This window comes from Carcharhinus amblyrhynchos, chromosome 17, assembly GCF_965287045.1.
Source record: "Carcharhinus amblyrhynchos chromosome 17, sCarAmb.v2.hapA, whole genome shotgun sequence".
Classification (NCBI taxonomy): Eukaryota; Metazoa; Chordata; class Chondrichthyes; order Carcharhiniformes; family Carcharhinidae; genus Carcharhinus; species Carcharhinus amblyrhynchos.
Window position 1 is genome coordinate 18,907,321 of NC_137340.1, and position 15,867 is coordinate 18,923,187.

At 43.5% G+C, this 15,867-nt stretch overlaps 1 protein-coding gene across 2 annotated transcripts in view; it reads right to left on the minus strand.

Moving 5' to 3' along the window:
• The window catches only part of adgra1b (adhesion G protein-coupled receptor A1b), a 483,085-nt gene that overhangs the window by 166,108 nt on the left and 301,110 nt on the right, over positions 1 to 15,867 (minus strand). For both annotated transcript variants that reach the window (XM_080205590.1, XM_080205591.1), the window contains one exon: positions 12,908 to 13,129. In XM_080205590.1, the coding sequence (XP_080061716.1) occupies positions 12,908 to 13,129 (222 nt within the window). The remainder of the gene's footprint in view (positions 1 to 12,907; positions 13,130 to 15,867) is intronic.

The window sequence follows — 15,867 nt, forward strand, 5'->3', positions numbered from 1 at the left end:
GCAGACTCGTTGGCATTCCTTCTGCACTGTGGGGTTCTATGAAAATAATGTCCTAAGAAGGTCAGTCTCACAGTTGGGGCTGAGAAAATCTTGGCCAAAGCCATGGTATTAAGGTACCACCTCACAACCCAACAAATTGCAGGTTATTACTGAGTTTCCAGCACACAGATCAGGCAGATGTCAGAGTGAACCCACACCAATGTTAGCACCCACCTATCTCATAACTTCCGACACACAAGTCCAGAAGGGTCAATACTGGGGCGCAACAGCACGCACAATCTTAAAACTGCTCAAAGCGGTACAGTGATTAGCACTGTTGCTTCAGAACTCCACATTCACCTGACAAAGGGGCAGACCCCGAAAGCTAGTGGTGTTTGCTGCCAAATAAACCTGTTGGACTTCAACCTGGTGTGTGAAACTTCTTACTGTGTTCAATTCTGGCCTCAGGTGACTGCGTGGAGTTTGCATGTTCTCCCTGTGTCTGTGTGGGTTTCCTTCCACAGTCCAAAGATGGGCAGGTTAGGTGAATTGGCCAAGCTAAATTGTCCCTTAGTGTCCAAAGATGTGCAAGTTAGGAGGATTAATGGGGTAAGTATGTGGGGCTACAGTGATAGTGCCTGGGATGGATGCTGCGTTGGAGGGTCGGTGCAGACTCGATGAGCTGAATGGTTTCTTTCTACACTATAAGGTTTCTATGATTCTATGAAATTTAAGGCCCAAGATCCACACTTTATTAAATATCTTGCATTGGACCTCTTACTCCTGAAGCCTACTTCCTGCTGTACAAACCTTTAGCAGTACTGCAATGTTAATAATGTTAAATTGGTCTGTAAATGTTTAGAGTGACAATTTCCTGTGTCAAGTTGCTGTCACAATGAATCAGCCGGTCTCCTTCCAGTTGATGGTGGTATGGCGCCCCCTACGTCCAGTTGCCAAGCTGCTGAACTTGCATTAATCACGTCTCTAATCAGCAAATGCTAGAATACGGTTCCTCCATTCCCCAATATCAGGCTAAGGCTTCTCCATTACAAATACTGTCAGCCAAAACGTGAGTCAATCTCTATGATGCAGGGTCCAAGGCTAATATGCAAAGGAAAACTGTACCATGCGCAAGCAGATATGACAGATTCCACGTAAGTGCATAAAAACATGGTTTCTGAACTCATACATCTTGGATCTTTTGTGATCGTGATAAGCCTATTCTTATCGTACTTTATTGACTTGGTTGTTCTGCAATCTTGAATTGCCTCATGACTTAAGACTGAAGGGTTAATAACATCATTGTAGATACACTGTTCCTGTGTAAGACTGCCATTGATGCTTATTGCACATGGATTAAATGATGTTAGGGAGGCAGAGTTTAGCTAGTTATTATGAACGAAAAAGTAATATAATTTGCAGTTAAAAACATGTGTCATTGTTTGTCACGGCACCCCACACGAGACAAACAAACCTCTTCCCGTCCAGAAGAATAGGAAATGGCTCCATAAATATATGTATATATCAAAGGAAGGGAAGTGAACAGTATAATCAAATTAATCCTGTTACATTTTGGGTTTCTACTCTATAATTTTCAGTGATATAATGAAGTATTCAATCTTTCTAGGGGTAACTTTTTGTATTTCCACTCCATTTTGGTTTGTTTATCTCCAATTTTACCGAATGGCTGATGGAACCCCTAGGTTTGCTCTTTATTTAAGCTTCACTAATTTTCAAATCAGCACAAATTCTCCAAGCAAAAATGGTTAATGTAGAAAAGCTAGTCATTAGATTAAATGTAGTGTTGCAAAAACACTCCCTGATTAACAGTAGTAGAGAATGGGGGTCAGCTTAGCTCAGTTGGCTGGATAGCTGGTTTGTGATGCAGAGTAGGGGTTCAATTCCAATACTGGCTGAGGTTATTCATGAAAGGTCCTGCTTTCTCAACCTTGCCCCTTGTCTGAGGTGTGGTGCTCCCCAGGTTAAATCACCACCAGTCTTCCTTTGTAGAGGTAAGCAGCCTACGATCCTCTGGGATTATGGCGACTTTACCTGGAATGGCATAAGGCAACCGATCACAGTTTCAGCAGGCGTGGCAGAGGTGGATCAGAGTTTGCAGCCATGATATTTGTTTCAATTAGGCACAACTGTGAAGTAAATGGCTGAATATTAATGGCTCATAATTTGCTGTCAAGATAATGGTGAGGCTAATGATGCTCACTGTTATTTATGCGCAATGCTACAGCAACTTCAGGCAAGGGCAAGTGCGCAATTAAATGCTGAAGGCCAAAATCTGATTTCCAGAATGCACCACTCCACGGTTAGCATGACAAAAACGCCATCGTGCTATCTGCCTCACATTGGGATGCATTGAATGGCATCAAGTTGTTGTACAGCAATTACAAACTAAACTCACAAGAGAAAGTTGTCCATTTCAGTACCGTCCTAACCACATAATAATCACTGACAAACGCTGACACTAAAGATTAGCTATTACAAATGCAGAGTCATTTTCTCTGGTATCATTGTTGAACATTTTAAAACTATCAAGTTTTTACTCTTTCTTTTGTCTCTCTGTTCTCACTCTCTTAATCCCAGCTTGATTCAATATCAAATTTACTCACACCTTTTCACCTCCACCTCCTTGCTAATAATGTCACTACCCTTCAGTTTAAGTTTATTTATGTGTCACAAGTCGGCTTATATTAACATTGCAATGAATTACTGCGAAAATCCCCCAGTCATCACATCCAGTGCCTGTTTGGGGTGGGGGAGAATTGAACACGGCCGATGCACCTAACTTGCGCTACATTTGGACTCTGGGAGGAAACCCGAGCACCCAGAGGAAACCCATACAGACACAGGGAGAACATGCAGACTCCACACAGACAATGACCCGAGGCTGGAATTGCACCCGGGCCCTTGGCGCCATGAGGCAGCAGTGCTAACCACTCTGCTACCAGCATGGTGATATGCCAATCAATGTGATTGGTTGAGGAGATCTGCAATTGCTTGCCCTGTTTAATCAGATCCCAGATGCCACTGTACTCATTCTGCTGTCATCAGTTCACACTTTAAGCAACTAGTTATGCAAGCATTTTTTAAAAAATCTAAACATATAAGAGCAAGTCTAACTAACAGCAGACACCACTAAAAGTCCAGCCACAATAAATTCTAGTTAATTGCACTGTCAATACTTTTGATTTCTGTAAAGTTATCCGCAGTAATTCAGATGCTGTCTGTTCCATTTCCCACATTGCACAACATCTCAGAATGTTCAACATTCAGCTCAAAGGAGGGTTTCCTACTCTTCTTTAGTTCTTTGCATCTATATTTAATGAAGATAGAACACACAGTGGGAAATTAAATTTGCAAAAGGTTGATAAAACAGATCAAGTCCCACAACTCCCCAATGAGAAAACCTGCCAAATTGCAAATTGGTGCATGCACAATGCGTGCATCATGACCTTAGACCTTCATGCAAATCAGCACTGACTCCCCCCTTCCCCCCCCCCACCCCCAAAGAGCCAGTATCATCCAGAACTGCACAGTACAGGAGGAGAAATGAAATTCAGTCCTTGTTGCTACATGAAAATATCAAATTTTATGATGGTATATGCTGCACGACATGGAGGGTTTAGAAAATCAGCTGTCCAAAACTGCAACAAAAGTTAGTTGGTCAGTTGGATGCTAATTTGTACTGGGAGAGATAGGATCTTAATGTACTGGCATCATAGCCACTGAATGGAGTACTTGCTGAGCAGTTAATCAGATAAAAAAGTGCAGGTAAATGTACCAAGCAAAGTCATATTGCTGCATCTTCGATCAACACTATCTTTTGATATTGCCCACTGTTCTGCCAAGTTGCTCTTCTTGGATATCTGGAAGGAAAATGCACAAGGAAAGGCTTGTGCTTGGGGAGGGGATGGGGGGAAATACGAGGGGTGTATACTTATCCCAAGTGCAGCTTGTAAATCGGGACAAGGGTGAAGTGCAAAGTGAGGACGAGGATTGGGGATGAGGATACTGTCATTTTCAATGCTCTCAGCTATGGCCTAAGCCACAGAAGGCACAATAACGGTCTCCTCCATGGAGGACAGGACAGGACATGCAGCATAGCTTTGTCTCTCCAGTTATCTCCTGGTACCTGCAGTCATGCACCAACTTGTCCTGAAAGAGTGGGGAAAATATGTTTGTGAGTGTGGTGCAGTTGTTATGATCGAAAATTGTAAGATGTGGGTGTGAAGCTTGCAGTGGTGTTAAATGCATGAGGGTAAAGTGAATCAGATCAATGATGTGTGAGGTCTAATTTGGCAGAAATAATAGTAGGAAGGATTACTATTTAAAGGGCGAAAAGCTGCAGCATGCTACGGTGCAGAGGGACCTGGGGGTCCTTGTGCATGAGTCGCAAAAATCCAGTCTGCCGGTGCAGCAGGTGATCAAGGCGGCAAATGGGATGCTGGCCTTTATAACGAGGGGGATAGAATATAAAAGCAGGGAGGTCTTGCTGCAACTGTACAGGGCACTGGTGAGGCCGCAGCTGGAGTACTGAGTGCAGTTTTGGTCGCCGCACTTGCGCAAGGATATTTTGGCCTTGGAGGGAGTACAGAGGAGGTTCACTAGGCTGATACCAGAGATGAGGGGGTTGTGAAGAGAGACTAAATAGACTGGGTCTGTACTCGTTGGAGTTTAGAAGGATGAGGGGGGATCTTATAGAGATGTATAAGATAATGAAAGGGATGGATAGGGTAGAGGTAGAGAGATTCTTCCTGCTTAGAAAGGATAGCAGGACTAGAGGGCACAGCCTCAAGATAAGGGGGGGGGGGGCAGTTTATAACGGACTTGAGGAGGAACTTCTTCACTCAAAGGGTGGTGAATCTCTGGAATTCTCTACCCGTTGAAGTGGTGGAGGCTACCTCGCTAAATATATTTAAGTCAGGGGTAGGTAGGTTTTTGACAGACAAGGGAATTAAGGGTTATGGGGAGAAAGCGGGAAAGTGGAACTGATCCACTTCAGATCAGCCAAGATCTTATTGAATGGCGGGGTAGGCTCAAAGGGCTAGATGGCCTACTCCTGCTCCTATTTCTTATGTTCTTATGTTCTTAATTGGTAGAGATGTTTGATAAGTGAATGAATGATGGGGGAATGTGGTGATCTGATCAATGCCTGAAGCCAGTGCAGTTGGCAGGATATGATAGTTGAAGATGCATTCACTTACCTTAATCACTTGCATGAGGAAATTAAACTCCTTACAGCATTGCATTTAGGCTTTTAGAGCTTGACTCTTGGCACTGCCCTCCAGGGTTTTCTGAGTGTCTGAGGACCTTGTTCTCCCGTGGGTACAGGAAATCTTTCTCCCTTTCCAAATCCTTCACTGACACCTCCTGTGCAGCAACTTACAGACTGTGCTCTTCCTTGGTGTGCCAGACACTGAGAAGGCAGTGGGATCAGAGTGCTGGCATGGCCAATGCCAGCACTGCCACCCCAAGAACTAGAATGCAGTGGAGAAAAAGCTTTACCACACACGTGGTCAAAGTCAGCAAAGGCATCCTCAAATGCCTTACCCTTACCAATGAATCACAAGCTTCAGACAGCTCCATTCACCACCCCCACATCATTCACCTGAAACCAATACCCATCAATCTCCATCAAATGTGACTCATACTTTACATTAATAAAAACTGAACATTCTGGAAGCATTCTGCAGGTCAAGCAGCATCTATAGAAACAGAAACAGAATTAAACTTTCAGTCTGATGACCTTTCATTGTCTGGTGAGAGGTTATTGACCTGAAACATTAACTCTTTCTCTCCTGACTTGACCTGTTGAGTATTCCCAGAATTTTCTGTTTTATTTCTTATTCCCTGCATCTGCAGTTTTTTGATTTCCGTCCTTGATATTCATTGCTTCACTCGCCCCCCACATCCTTAGCAGTGTCACCGGCCTCACGCCCATATCTCACAGCCTGCACACACACTGCCAGTTAGTCAATAGTGGTAGACTCATTGCCCAAACACATTTCTCTGGGCGCAGTGATGCTCTTTCCCTCTCAAACAGGGCAAGGTAGCATGGGAACTGCAGAGGCAACAACATCCAACTAGCAGGGCTGTATGAAGGCTATATCAAAAGGCCCAAATGGCCTACTTCTGCTTCTGTTTTCTATATATGTCTCTGCTTCAATGGTGAAGAAAGTGCTGGCCATCATTGGAATGGCTATGACAGAAGCTGCACCCAATGGCAGGGCCAAAATCACTGATGAGGATGGTGTCCTCACAGCCCACTTCCCCCTCAGCCCTCTCATGGATGGTGTAAGCATGCATCTCTTTCTTTCCTCCTTTACTCTCAAGGCAACGCAAACCTTGTGCCTTTCTCCATCCAGACACCCAGGGGCAGTGATGCGGCAATACGAGGTTCAAGGGGAATAAGAGACGAATGACGAAGAGACATCGTCGATCGATTTCACCCTGAGGCATCAGTTCAGATACTGGTGCCACATGTAGTTTAACAATTGTATACAGGTGGAATCTGACATGGGGGTGGGGGGGGTGGTGATCACAGCATTAAAAGCCTGCAGTCAGGGCAAAGAAGAACAGTAGCACAGATGCCAACTAATAGACAGGCACAATTACATACAGGCTGTGCTGCAAAACACTCAGCTGAGGATTTCTCCAGGGCGACAGACAGAAACAAGCCACTGGCTGTGTACTTTAAAAGATGTGTGCGTTGGCAGGCCTGCCAGACAGTTTGCAGTCACTATCGAGGAACATGGGGGAGGCTTACACCAACATTATACAGTGTTTTGCAGGGAACTTGAGTCCATCCTTCCAATGTGTAAATAGTGGCCAACTCATGAAGACATGTGTGGACCCATCCATGATACAGGGTCTGGCCATGACCCCAGCTCTCATTGCAGTGCTGCCAGAAGCCTCCCAGTGTTTGGATGCTGCAATGGAAACTCAAATGGAGGTCCTACAATCTCAGCTTGCTGCCTTTCAAGGTCAGATTGCTGCCATCCAGGCTGTAGAAATCAGCACTCACATGAACATACAGGGTCTCACAGCGGTCCAGGAATCTCTCCTTCAGCTGATTACTCGAATGCTGAGGTATTTGCTGGGGGAATGGCACTGGCTCCATGGAGCAAGAATCACCAGAAAGCTGACATTCACCCTTCCATCTCTGTGACTAGCCAGGCCAGACTGCTGCTACCCACGCTGAGGTGGTGCAGTCCAAGACTGGGCCGTGTTGCATCAGACTTGCTCAAAAACATCCTTCATGGCCATTGGCAATCTCCTCCACACAAAAAAAAACAATAGACTTCCACTAGCCATCCTACCACCATTGTAATAGCACTGCACGGGGGCAGCACTGCATGGGCACAGCACTGCACAGACACAGCACTGCATGGGCACAGGGGCAGACTAGTTAAATGAGGCACCTGGAAAGCCTAGTGTGTGCAGTCAGTGGCACCCTTTGTCCTGGGAAGTCCACAGTTCCAGTGAAAACACATGCAATCTCTGTCATGGAACCCACGGAACCAGAGAATCCTGATCATACAGAAGGAGGCTATTTGGCTCATCAGGTCTGTACTGACTCCCCCAAAAAGCCCAGGCCCAGAGGGAATATACTTCCCTCCCCTAGCATACAGAGTGTCATTCCCTCACAGCAGTGGACAGCAGTCCAGGGGGTGTTGGAGATGTTGCCTGCTCCGGACCTGGCAGAATTGCTTGATCCTTCACGCCAGTGGGATTCTCCAGTCATGCCAAAGGAATTACCTGGCAGTAAGACTGGAAAGCTACGCAAAACCTCGCAGACGTCGAAGAACTGGAAGACTTAATCGCCGGCCAATTGCGAGTCACCTCAGCCATGGGAAAACACACCACAGTGGGGGTCGGAAAATCCTGCCTGAAGTAATCCATGGCTATGTTGATCTTCACAACCACCAGTAATGCCATCATTGCTCTACTCTGAGGCTGCAGAGGTAGATTTCAGTAAGCACTTCCTTTGTAGAACAGAGACACTGTACACACTAGTGCTTCATGAAGTTAAGGCAAGACAACTGTTTCCTGAACACAGTGGGTGAATATCGCTCTGCACTGAGAGTCCCTTTCCCCTTCTCCTCCTCCCTCTTCAAGCAGCTTATCCTCTGTGGTGCTGCCTCTGTTCATATTCCTTGTCATGTTGCAATCCAGGAGAGATAAATCTATAGCATCCATGATTAGGAGCAAGTAGTTTGAGCCAGACCTTTAATGGTAGGCTCAAGGCTTTCTCCACTCCCATGAAATGGACTTTAGGTCAGAATCAATTACAACTTCTGTGAACTCAGAGACAGCAGAATCTGAATCAATCCACCAGGAAATTGAAAGCTGATGATCCTTTTAAATAGAATTTCTGGGTGACCATGTTTCCTTAAATTGCCCTTTGCTGTGGCTTGCTTGCTGCATTGCACACTTCCCTAAGATTGCTGCATGCCTGCACAGGGGAATGTTTTAAGGGGAATTTAGGTTTTGCGCTTCCTGTTTGCTCCCTGAGTGGCCAGAGGGAATATTCCTCAAAGTCTACCAGGAGCCTGAATTAATGCTCAGATGTTTGTGAGAATCATAAATTAGAGTTATAGAACCCCTACATTGCAGAAAAGGTCATTCAGTCCATTTAGTTGCACCGACTCTCCCCCAACCTATTCCCCCTTAACCCCACACATTTGCCATGGCTAATCTGTCTAACTTACACATCTTGGGACTGTGTGATGAAACCAGAGCACCCAGAGGAAACCCACACAGACATGGGGAGAATGTGCAGACTCCCCACAGACGGTCACCCGAGGCTGGAATTGAACCCGGGTTTTTGGAGCTGTGAGGCAGCAGTGCTAACCACTGTGCCACCGTGCCAACCAAAGCTTAAGAGATGGTGCAAGCTTTGGGAGCTGTGATTTCAAAACAGGAACCACTGGGTCCAAATCAGCTCAACATCACAACAGACATCATAATCCTCCACCCTTCAACACCTCCAGCCCAAATTCCTAATGTGTGCTTATGCCTTCACCAAAATCGTGTTCTGCGTCGGCCAAGCCAGGAGTGTGGATGCCATTTTGTAACCAAACTCACACCGTAATACTGAAAATACATGCAGAACAGAAGCAGGTTTTTCAATCCTCAGCCTCTCTGTTTATACCCCACACCCCTCCCCCCCACCCCCATACTTTCCCTGTTTAGGAGCACCACCTCACATTTTTCCATTCTAGATTTCATTTGATATTTATCTACCGAATCTTCAAGACTATCTCTGTTCTCCTAAGACCATTTACTATCCTGTACACAGTTCATAAGGCACTCTATTTTACTGTAAATATTTTACATGCTTTCATGATAAGGTGACAAAAAGGTCAAACATCACTCCGCCCCTTGAACAGCAGCCATGAGCAGCCACCGTGAATTGTCAAAACTAAGACCGGCTGGACTCAGCTGAGGAAATCCAGCAATTTTCCTCCTGGTTCTTATTTGTATGCAGGGCAAAGGCTTGGGTTTAAGTTCCTGCATATTGTGCGAGAGCAATACTTGCAGGTGCTAAGTCTGATATTCCATGCTATTAACCACAAATACTCCTTGTCGTCGTGCGTTCCACATTCTAACCACTCAACGAGTAAAGAAGCTTCTTCGCACTACTTCAGTGGAAATTCATTAACTTCAAGAAAAATTTTAAAATTGGACTACTGTACTGAATACAAAAACCTCTCAGTGGATCAATTCTACAGCAGACTGCAATTGCAACATTATTGTTCTAAAATGTTAGTATTGAGCAAATACTCAAAGGGAGTGATATATCTAGCCACGATACCATATGCAGGATCAATTTGATTGTACTGTTGCATGGAGAGTACTCCATTCTAAAAAACATATCAACATTAGGAATAACGTGCAGCGTGTAGAGGAGTATTCAGTGATTCATAAGGGAGGAAACATCCTATAGACATCCTCAGATTATAATGTTGCACACTCACAAATTTAATCAGGAACACAACAGATATTTATTAACAAGGAATACTGTACAAATGCCCGCAGTATCCTCCACTGCCACCACACCTCATTTCCCCACAGTAACCTCATTGCAGTGTTAATGTAAGCTTACTTAATGACAGCAATAAATAAACTCAAACTTTAAACTTTCTAGATGCCTTCTGGCTAAGTAAAAACTTCATCCCTGGGGTGATTATCCACTCAGTCCCAATTAGTCCCTCAAGTCAGGTGACCCTCTTCTACTGTCTTCCCCTTAAAGGGACAAACACTAATCACCACAACAAGCTGATAAAATATTCTCATTTACTTTGAGAGGAATCGATTGTAAAAACAGGGAAGTTATGCTTCAGTTGTGCAGGGCATTGATGAGACCACATCTGGAGTACTGCATACAGTACTGGTCTCCTTATCTAAGGAAAGATGCAATGGATAAGCAGTTTACTAGACTATTACTAGGAACGGGCGGGTTGTCTTATGAGGAAAGGTTAGAGAGGTGAGATTTGTGTCCACTAGAATTTAAAAGCTTAAGAGGCAACTTGATTGAAACCTTAAAGATTCTAAATGATATTGACAGGGTGGATGTGGAGTGGATGTTTCCTCTTGTCAGAGGATCTAGAACCAGGGGTCATTGTTTAAAAATCAGGGGTTGCTCATTTAAGATGGAGATAAGGAGAATCTTTTTCTCTCAGAGTCTATGGACATCTTCCTCAAAAGGCAATGGAAGCAGAATCTTTAAGTATTTCTAAGGCACAGTGATGTAGATTTTTGATTAATAAGGGAGTGAAAGGTTATTGGGGATAGTCAGGAATGCAAGGTTGAGGTTACATTCAGATCAGCCATGATTTTAATTGAATAGTGTAGCAGGCTCAAGGAGCTGATTTCGTGTGTTCATTTGTTCTAATAATTGTTGAATAAAAATGGCATAAAGCAAATCAAAGTCATGAAAATGAGCCAATTAAACAAAATTGGATCTCATGGGACTCAAGGGATGATGACAACGTGGATGTGAATTTGGCTGAGGGACAGGAAGCAGAGAGTAATGGTAAACGGTTGCTTTTCTGACAGTCAGGAATTTACAGTGGTGTTTCCCAGGGGTCAGTATTAGGATCACTGATCCCTTTGATGTATATTAATGACTTGGGCTTGGGTGCTTAGGGAAGAATTTCAAAGTTTGCAAATGATGTGAAATTTGCAAACGTGATGAATAACAAGGTTGATGGTAATCAGGAAGGTATAGGTGGACTTTTAAAATGTGCAGACAAATGACAGATGAAATTTAACATGGAGAAGTGTGAAGTGACACATATCAGCAATAATACTAACCATATAATACAATTTTTAAAAATAGCAGGAACAGAAAGGTCTTGGGTTATGTGCACACAATTTATTTTTAAGTAGCAAGACAAGCGGAGAATGCTGTTAAAATAAAGCATGTGGTATCCTTTGGTTTCCTAATAGAGGCTAAGAGTACAAAAATGAAAGGAAGTTGTGCTAAATCTTCCTAAAACACTGTTTAGACTGCAGCTGGTCTAACATGTTCACTTCTAGACATTACAAGAAAGAAAGGATGTCAAGGCTCTTGTGAGGGTGCAGGGAAGATTTACAACAATGTGGCTGGGATGAGGAACATGAATGATGTGAATTAACTGGAAAAGCAGGGGATATACTCCTTAGAATAAAGAAGGTTAATAGGAGATCTGATAGGCGTTTGAAATAAGGATATGTTGCGGCAGAGGTAACAAGGAGAAACTGATTCCAATGTCAGAAGTGTCAAAACCCGAGGACGTTGATTAAGCTGATTGATTAGGAATCAGAGATGACATGAGGCATTCTGCTGTGCTGCATCTTTGTAGGATTCGGAGCAATAATTGGTAACTGCTTGAAACCGGTGAGGATGCAGCCTAATCCTTCAATAAGTCATCTCTCCTGATTTTCCATTTTGTAAATTACTAATTGATTACTGATTGATTTTCATCATGCATTAAACTTGTAAGAATATCCTCAGTTGTGTTTGACCGCACAGTGCTCATCTGACCAAGCTGCTTTATTTGAAACATTGGAAACATTTTCTTTGTTGATCCAATCATTTAGTTATAGACACAGTCATTACATTTCAGAGTAATTCACTGCAATAATTTGCAAGTGCTTTTAGGTGACATCATTTACAAATGCTTTTTTTGTTCAAAAACTTGGCATATTAATTGTCACGATCTTCATTATGCAAAATGGCCATGTTATGCAGAAATGTCATTTTATCTACTTCAAATTAAATTATTTTTTGCATGCAGTATTCATAGAATCTCTACAGTGCAGAAGGCTGCCATTTGGCCCATCAGGCCTGCAGTGACCACAATCCCACCAAGGCCCTATCCTTGTAACCCTACATAATTACCCTGCTAATACCCCCTGACACCAAAGGACAATTTACTTTGGTTAATTCACCTAATCCACACTTCTTTGGACTGTGGGAGGAAACCAGAGCACCCGGACGAAACACGCGCAGACATGGGGAGAACATGCAAACTCCACACACCAGTCACCAGGGCCTGAATTGAACCCAAGTCTGTGGCATTGTGAGGCAGCAGTGCTAACTAATATGCCACTGTGCCGCCCTGCAAAGAATGAGGTGGTCCTTATATCTGACAGAACAATTTCCTTCCTATTTGAATAATGAAGTTTGTCTTCTTATTCATGAATGCAATTCGTACAAAGCACTGTTCAAGTTATACACATCCCGTCATCATTTTAAAAATCTTACTGTAATCCGTGAATGTTCTTTGTTGTAGTTAATGAGTTGGGTAAAGAACGTTCCATCAGGACTGCAAGGTTAAACAAGAAAGTATTCAGCCTTGCATTTTGAGGGACAATTGCATCATAAAAATGCCTGCCTTCAATTGCCCACCACAAAGTTGCTTACCTTAGCTGGGAAATTCACTAGGGAACTGGCCAGATTGCCTGTGTTACATCTGAAATTCAGCTGCTGGTCTCTACGATACTCGGTCTCCCAGTCCAGTCTGGCCACGTCACGGGTCAATGCTTTTCCTGGATGCAGCCCCGTTTTCTGGAAGGCAGTGCACGTCATGCCTGTAAAGCTAGCTGGCTTGATCATGAAGGCCTCCAGTGCTATATTCATAGAAACCTGGTGAGAACGTAGTCAAAAAAAGAGGGAATTTCAGTGAAAACTAGCTGAAAGATGGCATATGCCCCCAAAATACAGGTCACTTGATGTGGTAGCTTTTTTTGTTGTTGCAATCTTGCCTTTTCTACTAATATCTTTTGCAATTTTTTAAATTATTTTTTATTCTCTGGGGGTGAGGAACAGAACCATGAATTCTCAATAAGCCAATTCAGTATCATTAATTGCTGGCTGGCAGTCATCCAAGATGAACTGAAATTGCTCAGCATTGTGTGACACTGTGGTAGAAGCACTGCTTTATTTTATTTACAGTCTGCGTTAAATCTTACTCATTTCATTTTTAATGGACGCAAGATAGGATAGGTTCACCAGGACAAACTAAAAAAAGGTCAAAAACGCAAATCTGACTAAAAGTTACACAAAACAGAGTTGTAATTATTAAATGTATGACTAAACACTAGTTTGCCTACAGAATTTGGACCTCAATCAATAAAATTCACGTTTGCATGATTGCGGTTTGCATAACAAAATTACATTAACATGCAAAGTGCATTTTAATACCCAGCCTGCTTTGACAGAAAAAGGTAGGCACAGGCTTGATGTGAATTAACAAAAAGAAACATGGTCGAGGAAGCTGAAATATTTAACAGAAACCCTACCTGCAAAAGTGTTTCCCTTTAGTGAGAACACAGTGAGGTTATAGGTTACAGCTTGCATTGGTTCAACAAAGTGCAATTTTACATGTATATTCCTGTGAACATTTTAATAATTAAAACCATTCAGGCAAGAATATATTACAGAACCTCTTATTGGTTTTAAATACAAACTTAACATCGCCTGAAGGCTTCAACTGTACATTACAAAACAGCTTTACACTCACGAGTCCTTAAAGCAGCTGGTAGCAAATGCTCACAGTGATATGAATTTCAGATGTGGCTCAGGCAATCCGTGTTCAGAAATATTTATATTAGTACCAGCTTAAAAAGAAATCGAATTTTATGGACCAGATCACTGCTAAATACAACTAGGACTAGATGTTTGGATTGCAGACTCCCAGTCGCTGGGCTACATCTCAAATGCACACTTTGTGTAACTCCACACTAATATATATTTGTTTTTAAGGCATGATCAGCAAAGCTAAGGAGAATTTTCTACAGCAGCATGTTTCCAGTCCAGCATTAGAGATGGTGAACAGTTACGCAGGCAGTTTGGAGAGGTTGGCATTGTGCTTCTTGGAGAAAAGAAAGTTGAGAGAAAATATGAAAGCAAGCAAAATCCTAGATAGAATTTAATGCCCTCCCCTGTGGTGAGTTGCTTTAGGCAGGAGTGTGGTGGATGGGGACCCTGCCACATTTCTGTCTCCACTTCAATTAAGTCTGTGAATGGCTTTCTGCTTGCAATTGAGCCACTTAAGGGGGCAATTAATGCTCACTTAAGGGTTGCACCCACCAACCCACCATTCCAGTGGCGGGCAGCAGGGAGCCTGACAAAGCAAATCTACACAGCATTGCTAGCAGGCTCACTGGAGTTGCTCGTTCAAAGGCACTCAGTTCCTGATTGAGGGATCCAGAGGGTTGGATGGGGTGTTTTCTGCCCTTGCTGCCGATTCTCTGTGACCCCGGCCCCACCATCAATCAGGTAATTCCTGGCCTTATGTGGATATAATAGCAGCAGCAGCCTCCAGTTGATAGCTCTTAGTGGGTGGGACCCCTGCTCCTTGCAAACTGAGGCGAGCTAAATGCCTGAATGGTCCTAATATGGTGGGCCTTCCCTCAAAGAGGCAAGACGGGGCTCTCATTGGATCTCCAGAGAATTCGGGACAGAGTAGATAGGTAGAAACTTCCCATTGGTGGAAGGATTGCAAACCCAAAGGGTACAGATCTAAGGCCTGTAGAAAAACCAGTTCATGTAGCCAATGGTTAGACTATCTGAACCTGTCTCCACCAGGCCCTCAATCATGATATTCAAAGCAGAATTAGATTAACATTTGAAAAGGCAAGTCAGGGGTGCCCATTGATTTCGGTGGATATTAGTGGTATATTCGGGCATATTTGGTCACAAGCAGTTTAGTAACTGCCTAAAGTTTGGAACACAGGGACATAGAAGCAGAAGTAGGCTATTCGGCCCATCGAGCCTACTCCACAATTCAAATAAATGATGGTTGATTGTCTACCTCAAAACAATCTTGCTATAATCCCTTGATGTCATTAGAAATCTATCGATCTCTGTCATAAACGTACTTGATGTCTGACCTTCCACAACCCTCTGGAATTCTTTTGGGGTAAAGAATTCCAAAGATTCACTACTCTCCGAGTGAAGAGATTCCTCCTCATCCCAGTCTAAATGGTTTATCCCTTACTCTGAGACCCTGTCCCCTAGTTCAAGATTCTCATCTCTATCCCCAGCCCAGGATGACGTTGGTTGGGTCAGAAGGCAATGATCATCGATTCTCTTTCCATTCATTCGGAAAAAAAAAATCAGTCTTCAGCCACTGCCTTGTAAAGCACTCTACCAGATCTCCTGCTTTGCATTCCCACCATTCTACCGTCCTCTCCCCCATGCCCCTGCATCTACCATTTCTCATCCCTTACAAATTTTGTAAGCTTCAATGAGACCAACTTTCATTCTTTGAAACACAAGAGAATACAGGGCAAGTCTCCTCAAACTCTCCCCATAGGACAGTCCCGCCAATCCCTGGAATTCATCCACATCCCCCCCCTATGGCAAATATATCCTTTCTT